Source organism: Delphinapterus leucas, chromosome 15 (assembly GCF_059928025.1).
Source record: "Delphinapterus leucas isolate spDelLeu-1000000601 "Yukka" chromosome 15, BTC_Dleu_Yukka2, whole genome shotgun sequence".
Lineage (NCBI taxonomy): Eukaryota > Metazoa > Chordata > Mammalia > Artiodactyla > Monodontidae > Delphinapterus > Delphinapterus leucas.
Genome location: NC_143143.1, coordinates 25223657 through 25238786, shown reverse-complemented (window position 1 = coordinate 25238786; position 15130 = coordinate 25223657). Strand labels below are relative to the sequence as shown.

The 15130-nt window shown below is 49.5% G+C and overlaps 1 protein-coding gene across 3 annotated transcripts in view; it reads left to right on the top strand.

Annotated features, from left to right (window-relative positions):
- The window catches only part of ABCC1 (ATP binding cassette subfamily C member 1 (ABCC1 blood group)), a 140871-nt gene that overhangs the window by 89888 nt on the left and 35853 nt on the right, over positions 1 to 15130 (top strand). For all 3 annotated transcript variants that reach the window (XR_016387805.1, XR_016387804.1, XM_022552274.3), the window contains exons 16-19: positions 1243 to 1369; positions 4209 to 4385; positions 6282 to 6449; positions 8185 to 8368. Coding sequence is in view for 1 of the 3 variants with exons in the window: in XM_022552274.3 (XP_022407982.2) it covers positions 1243 to 1369; positions 4209 to 4385; positions 6282 to 6449; positions 8185 to 8368 (656 nt within the window). In the remaining 2 variants the exon portion in view is untranslated. The remainder of the gene's footprint in view (positions 1 to 1242; positions 1370 to 4208; positions 4386 to 6281; positions 6450 to 8184; positions 8369 to 15130) is intronic.

The window sequence follows — 15130 nt, the reverse complement described above, 5'->3', positions numbered from 1 at the left end:
TCCAGAGAAAAGAATCTGTGTTAACGCCTCCCTTGATGGGACTGCTTGTTTAGGAAGTTCTTTCTTGTGTCTAACTTAACTTCTGCCTGCTTCAATTTTAGCTTTTCTCTCTAGTCCTGCTTCACAACTAAATAGTCTGTACCTGTGCCCCCATCCCTGCCTCCATCCTTCCAGTCTCAAAGACCTTACCTTCTTGTTCCAGTCACCCTTCCTCACCCCTTGAATCCCCTGCAAATTTCTCCATCCAAACCTTTTTTCTCCTCAGCCTATAAAATATTCCTGTCTCGCCTGGACGATCACAAGAGCTGCCTCACTGGGCTTCCTGTTCTGTTCTGCCCCCTTAATCCATTCCCCTCCCGGCACAGAACAAAACAATCAGTGTGACCATGCAACAGGTGCACAAGAATTAGACAATGGCAGCAAAATCCATCAGCCTTTCCACCAATATGTTGAAATCATAATAGCAGCGGCTGCAAGGCAGCCGATAGCCGATGTAGGTGAACCCAAGGAGGCCCTGGACGTACCCGCTCTTCCCCGGGTGGGTGGAATCCCAGCTCCGACTTTGCTGTCCACGTTGGAGGGGCCAGTCTTTCTGGCAGTGTTGAGCCTGTTTTATTGTACTTCGATTACTGTTATCTGCCATAGGGCAATTTCTGTAGAGACGTGTTTCTGAAACTCAGATTCACCCCCTGCATGGCTCCCAGCTGGGAAGCGTGTCCTCTGAGGCCCTCTTTGGTCTGGCTGCCACCCACCCACCTCTTCAGGATTGGCCTTACTTTCCCTGCCTCATCTTGTGTCATCGACGTGTCCACCCCTGATCACGCCTGTGATTTCACACCCATGGGCCTTTCCTCAGGCTGTCCCCTGGGTCTGGGGCACGCTCACTCTTCCTCCAGTGTTGGTTTTGGGGTGTCCTCTCCCTTGGGCACCTGCATCACGCCCCCAGGCAAAGCTGATCCCCTCTGCTCGGCCCCCTTATAGTGGCTCAGCCCCTCAGGTCTGTCCCGAGGGATCTTTTCTAAGATGCAGGTGCATCCCAGCACCTTTCAAGGGCCTCAGGCCCAGCGGCCTCTGAGACAGTTCCCTGAGCTAAGCTCATCGTAGACGCGGCGGGAGGAGTTTCCAGACCTCAAAGGCTCGCGACAGCCCTGCCTTCTGTCTCTCTCTCCACTCAGGGGTCCATCCAGCTTGGGCGGGCCGAGCACCCCCAGCTGAGCCCCAGGGTGTGTCGTGTCGTTTCAGCATCACTTTCTCCATTCCGGAAGGTTCCCTGGTGGCCGTGGTGGGCCAGGTGGGCTGTGGGAAGTCGTCTCTGCTCTCAGCGCTCTTGGCTGAGATGGACAAGGTGGAGGGACACGTGGCTATCAAGGTAGGAGGCCTGGGTGGGGGTGGGGTAACTAATGGCCAAGGGGGAGGCCAAGGGCAACATTATGTTCTCTTTTATGACGACCTCGTTAAGTGGGAACAGCTTCATCCTTTCTCCTCTTCTCTGTGCCATCCTAGGAGGCAAGATTGTGGTGTCATTTATTTCCTGCTGTGTCTCAGCACCCAGAATAGTGCCCGGCATGTAGTGGGCACTCGATAAGCATTTCTTGGAGCGTGGTCTGCAGCAAACTCAAACTCATCTTGCAGGATATTTGGGGAATAAAGAGTCCTGGGCTCAAACAAGCTTGGGAAATACTGCATATTCTGATTCCCTCCCTCCTGGAGACTTATAAGAAACATTAATAAAGTAAAGGCTCTGAGAAGTCCTGCAAGGAGAAAAAACCTATTTAACTTTGGTTAATCCAGCGTGTCCCAGACACATTTGTCTGCATCTTTTGGTTGTCTGTGTAGCAACTCCTTAAATCCCTAAAATTACTGTCTCTTGGAATCTACTTTTGGGGATGCTGGTTTGTGCCATTGTTTTCATTTCAGAGCAAAATCCTTTGCTGATTATATGATGCCCTTGAGCCTAGTGTGCCTTAGAGAAAGCGTATAGTACAATAGTTGGGTCCAGACTAATGACATTTAGCCCTTGTTTTAAGAAATGACCTGTCATTACTTTCAAATATATATTATAAAGTAAGATTAATGGGCAATGTGAGCTAGGTTAATGGAAGAAAATTCCAAATCACGGTGGGATCCACATTGCGTTCTGTTTCACTAACCCCGGGTTTCCACAACTGCAGCCCTATTGATATGTCAGGCCAGGTAATCTCTGCTGTGGAGGCTGTCATGTGCATTGTAGGATGTTTAGCAGTATCCCTGACCACTACCCACTAGATGCCAGTGGCAGCCCCAAGTTGTGACAGCCAAAAGTGTCTCTAGACATTGTCAGATGTCCCCTGGGGGACAAAATTGCCCCCAGGAGAGAACCGCTGTTTTAAAGTAAAAACGCTTTAAATACAAAGATATGATGGATCTAAAAAGTGAGGGTGCTTGAGTATTTGGTTTGATAAGGTTATAGATTTATTTGTGACTGGTTATTTTGCCTTGGTAAGGGGAGTGTTAGAAATGTGTCTAACACGTTTATTTTTTTCTAAATATTTTAGTTGGTAGGGCTTGTGCATACTGTGTCTGAATTATCTGTGGGTTGTACAGTGAGGCTTTGTGATAGTTTGGCCCCTTTAAGTTAGGAGACTGGAGTCAGCAATTTGGTTATTTATCTCAGAATGAAGGAGAAGAGTTGGGTTACCTGGGTTCCATTCCCAACCTTGTCCTCCTAGAATCCCTTTTTGAAGAAACTTTGATGGCTCCCCTTTGCCTTTCCAGTGAAGCCCATACTCCTCACTAGGACCACCAGCCCCCCTGCCTTCCCCTGCCTCCCAGCTCATTCCTGCCTGTCTTCCCCTCACAACATGTTCCTGTCACACCAGGCTTCTTGTTCCTTGAACTTGCCGAGTTCCACTCATCTCCAGGCCTTTGCATGTGCTGTTCCTCCAACTGAAATGCTCTTCCCTCTTCTCTTGATCAGGCCAAATTATTTTCACCTGTCAGTGCTTGTTTAAAACTTTTTTTCAATTACTAAAATATGTAAAACAAGTGCCCTCGCCCTAGCCTTTATTCTTATGCCACTTTTGACACTTTATATTATGTGGAAATAAAGACTTTAGAAATGGACAATTTTAATTTTTATACAGACATCCTTGGTTAAATTTCATCAAGGAAATTTCCTCAAGGACTCCTTCCCTGATGTCTCAAACTAAGTCTCCCTTTTTATTTTATTTAAAAATTTTTTAAAATTTATTTTTGGCTGCGCTGGGTCTTCTTTGCTTCGTGCGGGCTTTCTCTAGTTGCAGCGAGCAGGGGCTACTCTTCATTGCGGTGCACGGGCTTCTCATTGTGGTGGCTTCTCTTGTTGCGGAGCACAGGCCCTAGAGTGCATGGGCTTCAGTAGTTGCAGCGCGTGGGCTCAGTAGTTGTGACGCACGGGCTTAGTTGCTCTGCGGCATGTGGGATCTTCCCAGACTACTGCTCGAACCCGTGTCCCCTGCATTGGCAGGTGGATTCTTAACCACTGTGCCACCAGGGAAGTCCCTAAGTCTCCCTTTTTTAAAAAAAATGTATTATTTTTTAATTGATGTACAGTTGATTTATAATGTTGTGTTAGTTTCTGGTGTACAGCAAAGTGACTCAGCTGTATGTGTATATATACACTCTTTTTCAGATTCTTTTCCATTATAGGTTAAGTCTCCCTTTTTAAAGGACTTTTTAAAAGTCTCATATTTTTCTCTCTTGGCATTTACCACAACAATAATCAAACCATTTTCTTTTATCATTCAGGTACTTCCCATTCTTGGGAGTTAGGAGGTTTTTGTTTATTTTAAAATTTATTTTATTTTTAATTTCTTTTTCAATTTTTTAAATTGAAGTATAGTTGATGTACAATATTTTATAAGTTACAGGTGTACAGTATAGTGGAGCTAAGTGTTTTGTTCGCTGCTGTAGGCACTCAGTGAATAGTTACTAAACATGTAAGTGTAATCTCATCAACGAGGATTTCAGCTCTCGAACTCCTAATATTGGGGCTAGTGATTGACCTAGTATGGGCTCTGGTCCCAGCCCTGGTGACTGTAGTCCTTTGGGACTCGGCTTCCCTCTTGTTAAAACCATAGATATGATGAAAATGTCTTGTGAAGCAGGGCCCTCCTGGTGGGTGGGTAGGCCGGCTGCTGTCTTGTTCACCAAGTCTGTCGGTCTTGCTGCCTTCTCCGCTTTCCTCCTAGGGTTCAGTGGCCTACGTCCCCCAGCAGGCCTGGATTCAGAATGTTTCTCTCCGAGAAAACATCCTTTTTGGACGCCAGCTACAGGAACGGTATTATGAGGCTGTGATAGAAGCCTGTGCCCTCCTCCCAGACCTGGAAATCCTGCCCAGTGGGGACCGGACAGAGATTGGTGAGAAGGTCAGTAGGCTTCAGCATGGCCCCTGTATCAGTCAGCTATTGCTGTGTAACAGCTACAAAATCTGAATGGCTTATGATGTTAAACACTTACTATCCTACTTATGGGTGAGTTGACTGTGACTGGTGACCCAGGCTGGGCTCAGCTGGGTGGCTCTGCTCCATGTTGCCGGCCAGCTGATCCTGGCTCCAGGCTGTGGGTTGGCTCAGGTCTGCCCCATGTGGCTTCTTGCTAGGGCTTAGGTGAGGGAGCAGCAGCTCCACGGGGGGGAAGCTCTTCGAATGGCGGCAGCAGAAGCCCAAGAGAACAAAAAAAAAATGTGATGTCCCTTAAAGCACGCTGTCCTTTCTACCCACAAAGCAAATCACTTGGTTGAGCCCAAAGACAAGGGACCAGGAAGTGCACTCTACCTTTGCAGTCATGTGACTTTGTCACATGACCAAGGGCACTATACAGAGAAGAGGGGTGTCAATGATTCAAATGTCCACAGTTCCTTTCAAAACTGTGATAACGGTAAAAATAATACAATAGCTAACACTTACTAATTACTATGAGCCAGGCACTGTGCTAAACATTTTATACGTATTTTGTCCTTACAGCAAGCCATGAGATGGGATTTACTGTTATCCCTATGTAATGGTTGAGGAAAAGGAGGCCAAAAGACTTGCCTGAGCCCCTTCCCACCTCAGGGCCTTTGCATGTGCTTTCCCCTCTGCCTGGCTGGCTTGCTCGAGTGCCCCCTAGTGGTTACGTGGTGTGCGCTCGGGGAGTGTGAATGTTCTACAGGGGCACCGAAGAGCTTTCCCATCTTTGCTTTTAGTTACAAGCCAGTGGCTCCACCAGCTTTCCTAGTTGGTGAATGATTTCTTTTATTTGAGGGAAATCTGCAGCTCCTTGGAAAGAAAAAACAAATTACTAGGGTTTTCTGGGTTTTTAAGTAGAAAAGGAGCCTGAGTTATTGCTAGTATAAGCAGAAAATAACTCAGTGAGAACTGAGTTTAAGGATACAAATGCATTTCCTGGAATCCAGGGGCTGGAATGTGGTGGGGCTCACAGGCAACCTGGGACAGGCAACCTGGTTTCTCCTCTGTCTTTTGTCTCTGCTTTTCTGCATAGCTTTGTCCCTTTTTTTCACAAGTGTCTGTTTCTGCCACTTGGAGACTCCTCACTTTCGCTGTTTAGGTCCCGGTACCAAATTCTGGAGGGAGAGGACGTGATTGGCTTAGTTTGGGTCTGGTGTCTGCCCTGGGCCAACAAGCTGCGGCCAGAGGGACCCTCAAAATGAACCTGGCTACCAGGACCCCACCTCAGAGCATGGAGAGGGTGGGCATCTCTTGGGAGAGGGGCTGGGCAGTTAGCCCGTGTCCACTTTGATTCCAGCCAGATATGGAAGCCATGCTGGGTTATCTGTTGCAGGAGGGCTGTGTGGGCCATGCCCCCTGGTTCAAATTAGAAAATGGTGCCCTTCCTGCCGGCAAGTGGGACACAGGCTGGATTGCAGCACCCCCAGGGCACAGCCTGCCTTGACTGTGTGGCTTCACCAGTGAGTGATCCAGAGTAGGAACCAGACTCCAAGATCAGGAGCCCTCCCTATAGCCGGCACTGTCTGGTGCCACCGGCCTCCCTTTCCCAACTGTGCCGAGTACCCTGCTCAGCAGTGCCCGGAGGCTCAGGTTTTCTCTTTGCCTGTTTTACATTTGAGGCCGAACCCCCTGCCGGCACTTGAACCCACATCGGTGCAGGTGTGATCCCACGCCGTTGCCACCTGCTCCATCCGTGGGTGGCGGGTGCAGCCCTGAAGGGCCTACGGCCGCCATCTCCTGCATCCCGAGCAGGTGGCCCCCTCTGTCTGTCTCTGCTTCCCAGGAGGCCCACCCTTCTAACGTGTCTCTCCCCAGGGCGTGAACCTGTCTGGCGGCCAGAAGCAACGCGTGAGCCTGGCCCGGGCCGTGTATTGCGACTCCGACATCTACCTCTTTGACGATCCCCTCTCGGCAGTGGACGCCCACGTGGGGAAGCACATATTTGAAAACGTGGTTGGCCCCAAGGGGATGCTGAAGAACAAGGTACCTGCTGCACGTGTGGCTCGGGGTCTGGGTCTGGCCGTCGCTCTTTGGTCAAGTCACAGTGTGTCCCCTTTGGGATACCTTAACTTAACTAGACTCGAGAACATGTTTCTAATCCTTCCCTTGGCAGCCTTCCCGGGACAGCCTTCTTGCTCTTGTCTTCATAGGCGGACGTCCTCGGCACTGACTGGAAGTCATTGCCTCCACTTGGCCAAAAGAAGCCTCTCTTCCTGATTAAATAACGGGGGGTGGCTTCGCAGAGGGAAATCCCACCCCAAGATCCCCTGTCAGCAGGGAGGCCGCTTTCCCTTCCCTGCTGAGATGGCCATGGGCTGAGGGACAGAGGTTTGAGCAGGAAAACTGCCACCACACCTTAACGTGAGAGGAAACGGTTCCTTTCCTCTTTTATTACTTTTTAATTTATTTGTTTAGGGGAATTATAGGAGAGGGAGGTTAACTGGCTCTTCTTCCCCCTCCCCCATTAAAAAAGTAAGACATGCCCGTGGGAAAAATGTAGCAAATTCAGAAAACCACGGAGGAGAAAAACAAAAGCAGTTATGCATAATCCCCCCACTTGGAGATTTTTGTATTTCTTTCCAGTCTTTTTGCTGTGTATGTAAGCTTTTTAATAGGATTATCACATCATGCCTAGATATAGTAAACCTCATGCCACTTAACGTGTTGTAAGCATTCCCATGCACACCACAAAAATTCTGTATAATTTTTAAATATTAAAAAAAATTTTTTTGCTGTTGTCAAAGTAACATATGTCCATAGTAACAAAACCAGAGAGTACGAGAGCATATGTAAAGTTAAAAAAATGATTCTCCCTCATCCTGCAGCCCTAGCTCCTCTGTGGAAAGCAGGGGCCAGCAAATCTGGCCTGCTGCCTGTTTCTTGGGCAGCCCACTAGCTAAGAATGGTCTTTACGTTTTTTAACTGCTTGGAGAAAACCTGAAGAAAAATATTTTGTGATAGGAAAATTGCATTAAACTTACATATCAGCTTCCATAAATAAAGCGTTATTGGATCACAGCCAGCCCATCTGTTTATGTCTTGTGTCTGGCTGCCTTCAGACCTGGCAGCAACCAGAGGGCCCATAAAGCTGAAAATATTTACCATTTGACCATTTAAGAAAAAGTTTGCCAACTTGTGTAAACAGTTTGATGAACATCCTCCCAAACTTTGAGATAGTTAGATAAAATGTATACACATATACAAAACTCTGTACTCTTTTCGGGGAGGGAGAAACTTGAAGAAAATTCAGCTACTGCCTGCACATTTTTTGCAGCAGTGTCATTCTTTTATTCATCTACACATGCATGGTTCTCTCCTTCCCTCTCCTCCAGATCTTTGTTTAAAAATAACCTCCCCCATAACCCTTGTTAAAATTGCACCGCCCCTAACTACCTCGATATCCCTTCCCCTTTGCTAATGTGTGCTCACCATCCAGCACAGTGTTTTACTTACGTTGGTCATTTCTCCCCCGACCCTGGAATCTGGGGCAGGAATCTTTGTTTCCCTCCCTGCTGCCCGCCCCCCCCCCCCCCCCGACCCCAGCTTCCGGCCAATGCGTGTTGAATGAAAGCACGTGCGGATTGGAATGCTTCTGCACGCTTGCATCCCAGGCGCGTGTCCAACCTCGGAGTTGAGATCTGTGTCCAGGTGGGCGGAGGGGGGCAGGGAATTTCCCTCTCGCGCGCATGCGCTGATGTGGCCGTGGCTCTGCCCGCAGACGCGGATCCTGGTCACGCACGGCATCAGCTACCTGCCCCAGGTGGATGTCATCATCGTCATGAGTGGTGGCAAGATCTCCGAGATGGGCTCCTACCAGGAGCTGCTGGCCCGGGACGGGGCCTTTGCCGAGTTCCTGCGCACGTACGCCAACGCCGAGCAGGAGCAGGGGGAGCCCGACGACGGTAGGGCTGCGCGGGGCCCCGGCGCGGGTGGTGCCTTGTTCAGCCCCAGTTGTCCCCTGGAGGTTCCCACCAGCCACCCTAGCAGCTCATCAGGGCATCAGATGGGGGGTTGCGCCAGGCACCCTGAGGAACCATCTGGAAGGACTTTCTGGGCTGAATTGAGAGGGGGCCCCAGTGCTTTATAGCCGGGTCAGCAGAGCTGGACGCAAGTCCGCACACTTTACTGCGATGAGGCTCTGTGCCTATTGAGTTTCAGGGTCTCGGTGGCAAAAATGGAGGTAGTGATAGTTACAGTCCTCCTGGCTCCCAAGAGGCTGTGAGAAGCCAATGGCATATGTGCCGTAATCCAGAACAGATGTGAGGGTCATGAGGCCATACGTGGTGGCAGAGCCTGCAGGCTGGAAGTTGGCAGGACCTGGCTTCAAACCCCAGCTGCTGCTCTTTCCAGCTGTGTGGTGTCAGGCCGTTGCTGATAAAGCAGTATAACAACAGAACCAACCTTCTGGCACTTGGTGTAGAATGAATGTGCTAGATTACTGGAGCCTTTGGCACGGTACCAATGACAGCTGCTGTTATTACTCCCCTGGGAAGCGTGCCCCTCTGATGTCCCCATGCACTTGGCATCTACCAGGTCCAGGTAGACCTGCCCGCTTCCCAGCCACCACACCCGCTCTGTCCTCCCAGGTCAGGACTCTGAGAGCAGGGATAGTCCCAGAGGCACGCTTTGAATTCTGGGCTGGGAGCTCATCCTGTCTTTATTTGAAGCAAATGGGGTGAGGCTTCTGAGAATCCTGTTCTCTCTCTTATTCGTCGGTTTAAAATTCAGGGAATTGGTTGGCATCCTTTCCAGGCTCCCCTGTGTTTATGTCAGATTGGCGTCTGGAATGGATCCTCTGCCGGGCCTCCTCGGAGCCTCGACCTGAGTTAATACGGAGAGGGAAGAGGTCACCTGATGCCTTTTCTGCTTTGGGTTCAGCTGTTGCTAAAAAGAGTGGAACTAAAGAGAGGTCACCTGTCCTACTCCGATCTCTCTCTTTCAGGAGCTAATTACAGACTCCCTGAGGGTCTGGGGTGTGTTTGTTACATACTTAGTCCCCAAACAGGTCTCAGCTTGGCTATCCCCCAGGGTGAGGCTGCAGGACTGCCTCGTTGCACAACTCCTGTGGGCAGAGTTGTCATCGAGGTGTCTGTGATGTAAAGACACACAACAGTGAATGGTTGTTGACTACTTACTGGGGCTTCTGTCCTCCACAGGGGTTATCCTGTTGACTCCTCCTACCAGCTTTTCATGAAAGAGGTAGGATGTGGTTCCCAGTTCACTGGTGAGGAAACTGAGGCTTAAAGAAGCTTGTCCCTTCTATGCCTGGGACAGGCGGGTCCCTGTCCCTGTGAATGGGGCCGATCACTAAGAAAGCTATTTACTATTCATTGATTTAGTCATTCAGTAGGTGTTTACTGAGCACCTAATATGTGTTAAGTGCTTGTATTATTTTCCTAGGGCTACTGTAACAGAGTACCATCAGCTGAGTAGCTTAAACAACAGAAATGCCTTTTCTCACAGATCTGGAGGCTGGAAGTCTGAGATCAAGGTGTCAGCAGGGTTGGTCCCTTCTGAGGGCTGTGAGGGTTCCATACCTGTACCCCAGCTTCTGGTGGTTTGCTGGCAATCTCTGGCATTCCTTGCAGAAACATCACCTCAGTCCACCCTCATCTTCACATGGTGTTCTTCTCCTTGTGGTGTGTCTATCTCCAAATCTCCCCTTCTTATGAGGACACCAGTTATATAGGATTAGGGTCCATCCTCATGAGCTCTCCTGAACTTATTACATCTACAAAGACCGTATGTCCACGTACAGTCACATTCCAAGATACTGGAGGTTAGGACTTCAGTATATGAATTTAGTTGGGCGGGGGGAGTATAATTCAGCCCATAACAGTACCGTTCTAGGTTTTGAGGAGACAGAAGTGAACAGAATATAGGCAAATCCTGCCCTCGTGGAGCTCAGAATCTAGTGAGAGAGAAAGGCAGTAAGCAATCAGCGGATGAAGATGGTGTCATGCAGCATTAAGTGCTGTGAAGGAAAGCACGTAGGGGAATGGGCTGGGGAGTGATGGGGGTTCGGGCAACTCAGGCAGGGTGGTCAGGGAAGCCCTTTGTGGGGAACAGTGTTCTGACACGGAACAGCACAGGCCTCAGCCCGGCGTGAGCTTGGTCTGTTCAAGGAACAGAGAAGAGGCCAGTGTGGCCACACCGTGGTGGGCAAGGGACAGGGTGGGAGACGAGGCTGGCAGGGGTGTGGGTGGTTACCCTTTGGGGCCTTCAGAGTGAGGAGTTTGGGTTTTGTTCTCAGTGCAGCAGGAAGCCACTGAATGTCAGAAAGGGGAGGGCACACAGCAAGAGTGCACACCTTCATTCCTCTGTGTTAGAGATTGCTGGAGTCCTCGTAGTTTTTTGGTTGTTTTTTTTTTGTTTTTTTTTTGTGGTACACAGGCCTCTCACTGCTGTGGCCTCTCCCGCTGCGGAGCACAGGCTCCGGGCGCGCAGGCTCAGCGGCCATGGCTCACGGGCCCAGCCGCTCCGCGGCATGTGGGATCTTCCCAGACCGGGGCACGAACCCGTGTCTCCTGCATCGGCAGGCGGACTCTCAACCACTGCGCCACCAGGGAAGCCCTCTCTTTTGGTTTTTTTTGAAGTGTAATTCACCTGCAACGCTATGCTAGTTCCTGGTGCACAGTGTAGTGATTTGATATTTCTATACATCACAAAGCGACCGCCACACAAGTCTGCTTTCTGTATAGATTTGTCTTACTCTGAACATTTCATATAAACAGAATTCTTTAACGTGGTCTTTTGTGCCTGGCTTCTCTCACTTAGCCTGATGTTTCCAAGGTCTGTCTGTGGTAGCTTGCGTCAGCACTTCATTTCTTCTGATTGTTGAATTGTAGACACACAACGTTTTATTTACTCGTTCATCAGCTGACGAGCATTCGAGCTGTTTCCACTTTTTGTCTATTATGAATAGTGCTGCTACAAACCCTAGGGGTTTTAAAAGAAAAGTATTTTCTTTTGCCAGTGCAAGATAGCTGACGCTCCCTCCAGCATTTAAACTGTAGGCTGGAATGAGTTTCTGCATGTTCATGCTCCTGTGGTTGGAAGGTTCTGCTGTAAGTCTAAGCTGCTTTCCTCTTGCTGCAGAGTCTCCTTCCTCAGATTGTCTCTTAGCCCAAGTCAAGCCAAGGTCACACGATGGGTGGTGGCAACTTCAAGATCACTGTATTTCACCGGCCTGCTTGGTGGGCTGCATGTAGGCAAAAATAACCCTCTATGCTTTCTAAAGTGACGTGTGTGGGTTTATCTGAATCTTTTTCCCAGAATGAGGTCTCTGTCTCCCCTTTCTATCCAGCTGAGCAGGGACTGTCCTTATATCTTGTTGAGTTTTTTCCCTTCCCTTCCACCCCAGCCGCCCGCATATCCAAAGCAGGTTATGCAGAACATGGAATGCTGCCAGTTAAAAAAATAGTTTTGTGTGCACGTCAGCACTTAATTTAGTGGTGAAAATACCATCCACCACCCTAGCTCCACTGTGGGTTTATTTCCCCAATTCAGCCACCCATCCCCAAGCTGGACAGGTCACAGAGGTCTTCTGCCCATGGGTCTAAAAATCAAACGCCCTCCCCCTTTTCTTTCCACCTCTGTGGAGGGGCCCCCAGCGATAAGGCTTGGCGTCAGGGTCCAGACTTGCTCAGCTGTAGTCAACTCTGAGTGCCAGTGACCTTGGATTTGTTTGAACCACATTTTTGGCTCCTTCTAAAGGGAAACTTTTGTTTCCTCATTGGATTAATCAGGTCTTTTTTAGAACACGCAGGCTGAAGGACAAGTGTCTGCTGTGAGGGGATTCTTTCTCCCTGGAATGGGGAATAGTAGCTAGGCTTGGGGTCGGGGGAGACTGACCCCTCCCCAGGGATATGCATGATCCTGTTTCTAGGAGACTTTTTGTTTGTTGGTTTTGGTTGCAAAGAGAGTTACAAAGTAGTTCGTTAACCTTGTACTTGGAAGGTATAGAACATTTTCATTTTCTCTGGTTTCTTTATTAGAAACCTAAAACCTAGAATGGCGGTTTTCAGTAGAGAACATTTGTGCCTCCCAGGGACACTTGGCAATGTCTGGAGACATGTTTGGTTGTCACAGTGTGGGTGGAGGGGGACACTCCTGGCATCTAGTCAGGAGAGAGCAGGGATGCTGCTAAACAACCTGCAGTGCACGGGGCAACCCCCTGTGTCCCCCAGGAACGGAGAATGACCCAGCCCACGATGTCAGTAGAGCCGAGGGTGTGAAAGCCGCTCTGCTTTGACTTCTCTCTGCCCAGGTTCTTCCCTTGTCATCTTGGGAGAAAGACTTTGATTCCAACGACCTGGCCGCTTTTCAGAACTTTATTCGAGACATCTCTCAACCTTGTCACTCATTTTTTTCCCTTTTTTCAGATTTTTTGGGGATTTTTTTTTTTTACCTGATTATAAAATCACTATGTGCTCCGTGTAGACAATGGCAAAGTGTAGAAAAGCTCCAAGAACCAGCAAAAAGAATATCCTTCTGCTCTTGCACTGCCCAGAGGGGAACTGCGTTGGCATTTGGCCCCTTTCCCACCTGTCTTTCTAGCCCAGGACCTTTTCCCTGAGAAGAGTAGGGTCCTAGGGCATGCTTTTGTCATCAGTTCTCCTGTCCCTCTTTTGTTTCTTAACGTCAGGTCCCAGGCACCTCCCCGTGTTGCAGAAGTCTGTTGTAAGCACCGAACAGCAGCTGGAGAGTCTGTCAGACAGATGGCACATTCCTCCCTGCTGTCCTCAGTGTCCGTGTTTCTTCCCCTTTTGAGTCTGAAGAACTTGCAGGGCCGAGGCGGGAGGATAGGGCTGGGTGATGTAGCCGATCGATTCCGTTTTTGGTCAAAAACCAGCCGTTGACTGTAAAGCAGTGACTTGAATTCTTCCCTCAAGGGGGAGGCTTGCCTGCTGGCTCTTGCCCAAGCTGCGTTCCAGAACCTTCTTGAGAATAAACAGCGAGCCTGCGAGGTGCCCGCCTTGAGGGTCAGTGGCTGGCTGAACACACGGCCCGGGCAGTGCTTATGTATGTGGTTCAAGGGCTGGGGTGGCGCCTGGCTTACTAGTATCACAGGCCCGTCCCTGGTACTTAGAAGTACTCAAAGAAGAGTCATTGGGTTGCAAGTTTTATGTCTTTGCTTCTTAATTATTTTATAGCACCCTCCCTCTCCCAACCCCCCACCATTCATATTTTCTCCTTACCCTGCTTTATTTTTCTTTGTAGCATTTAACACTGCCTGACAGTATATTCTGGATCTACTACTTGATCATTTCTTTTTCTCCCTTGGAATTTAAGCTCCATGAAGGTTTTCTTGGTCACCTCTGTATCCCCAGGGCTGAGAACAGTGCCTGGCGCATAGTGGATACTCAGGAAATGTGTTAAATAAGTGACTGAATGAGTTGCATCTTGATTGTTTAAGGCATGCCCTGCGTAACCATCGGACATTAACACATCTGTGTATATATCCCAGATTGGAAAGAACCATGAGCTGGTATTGCCCATTTCTCTCAGGGCTGGTTTAGAAACCATCTTTGTGGGTTCAGGCTAGGAGATGGCACCACTGTGGCCAATATTGTGCCCCTTCTGGCATTGGAAGGTGGCTCTGCTCGTTCACTTGGCCATTCATTTGTTAATCCGTCCATCTGCTTATCTGCTGTGTGCCACGGGGACATCTGGTACATGAGCCACGATATGAAATGGTGCCTCTTGGATTGTGCAGTGCACATCCTGTGCAACCCCACATGGCCATTGGATGCACCAGGTGCTGGGAGTAGAGTGGTAGATAAGACCTAGGAATGGTCTCAAGAGTTCACAGTATGATGGGGGAGACAAACACTAAATAATCAGGGACATCATCGTGCTAAACGCGGTGCTGGAGGCGAGCCTGGGGAGCTGGAAGAACCCTGAGATGGGGTCCCCGTCCCAGCCTGGGGGGTCCAAGATGATATCTAAGCCAAGTCACCTCCTCTTCCCCCTTCTCTCCACGTGGAGCTGGCTCAGAGCAAGGTGTTCGTGTCCTTGAAGAAGCAGAGGCTGTGGGCTGGTGAGAGGCCTGTGCAATCTCCCAGCTGGCACGTCTGCCCTGCGCTCTGTAATATTTTCTCTCTCTCCCTCTGGTGCCCGGAAAACAGGCATGAAGACAGAAGGTCTGTCTGCATTTTTCTAGCTGTCTTTATGTTTGAACATTTGCAGCTTTTAGAGTAGGGGGCTGGCCCAGGCAGTGTACTTGTCAGGGATGCGCCCAGAACACGTGGGATGGGGAAACCGAGGCACAAATGCAGCAGGTCCCTTAGCTGTCCTTGCCCCTCACCCTTAAGGAAAGACATTCATCCACACCCTCTGGGCATTTAAGTGGGGGAACTCAAGGCTGGGGGGTTTTACCTTGGTACTTAACGCTTTCTTGGGTCTTGTGAATTCCCAGGCACCAGTGTGATGGATGAGGAAGGTCAGTGACAGCGAGGTGGAGTGGGCTGTGCTTGCAGAATGAGGCTGCAGATGGGCTTGTCCTGCTGCTGCATGCCTGGGGAGGGACCCTTGAATGTCTGCCTTTCCATCCCTTTCCATCATTCCTCCAGCATTTATTGGGCACCTGCTCTGTGCCTGGCTTTGTGGTTGGCCCTTGGGGATACAATTCAAATCTCCAGATCTCTTACAGGTTGGCTGAG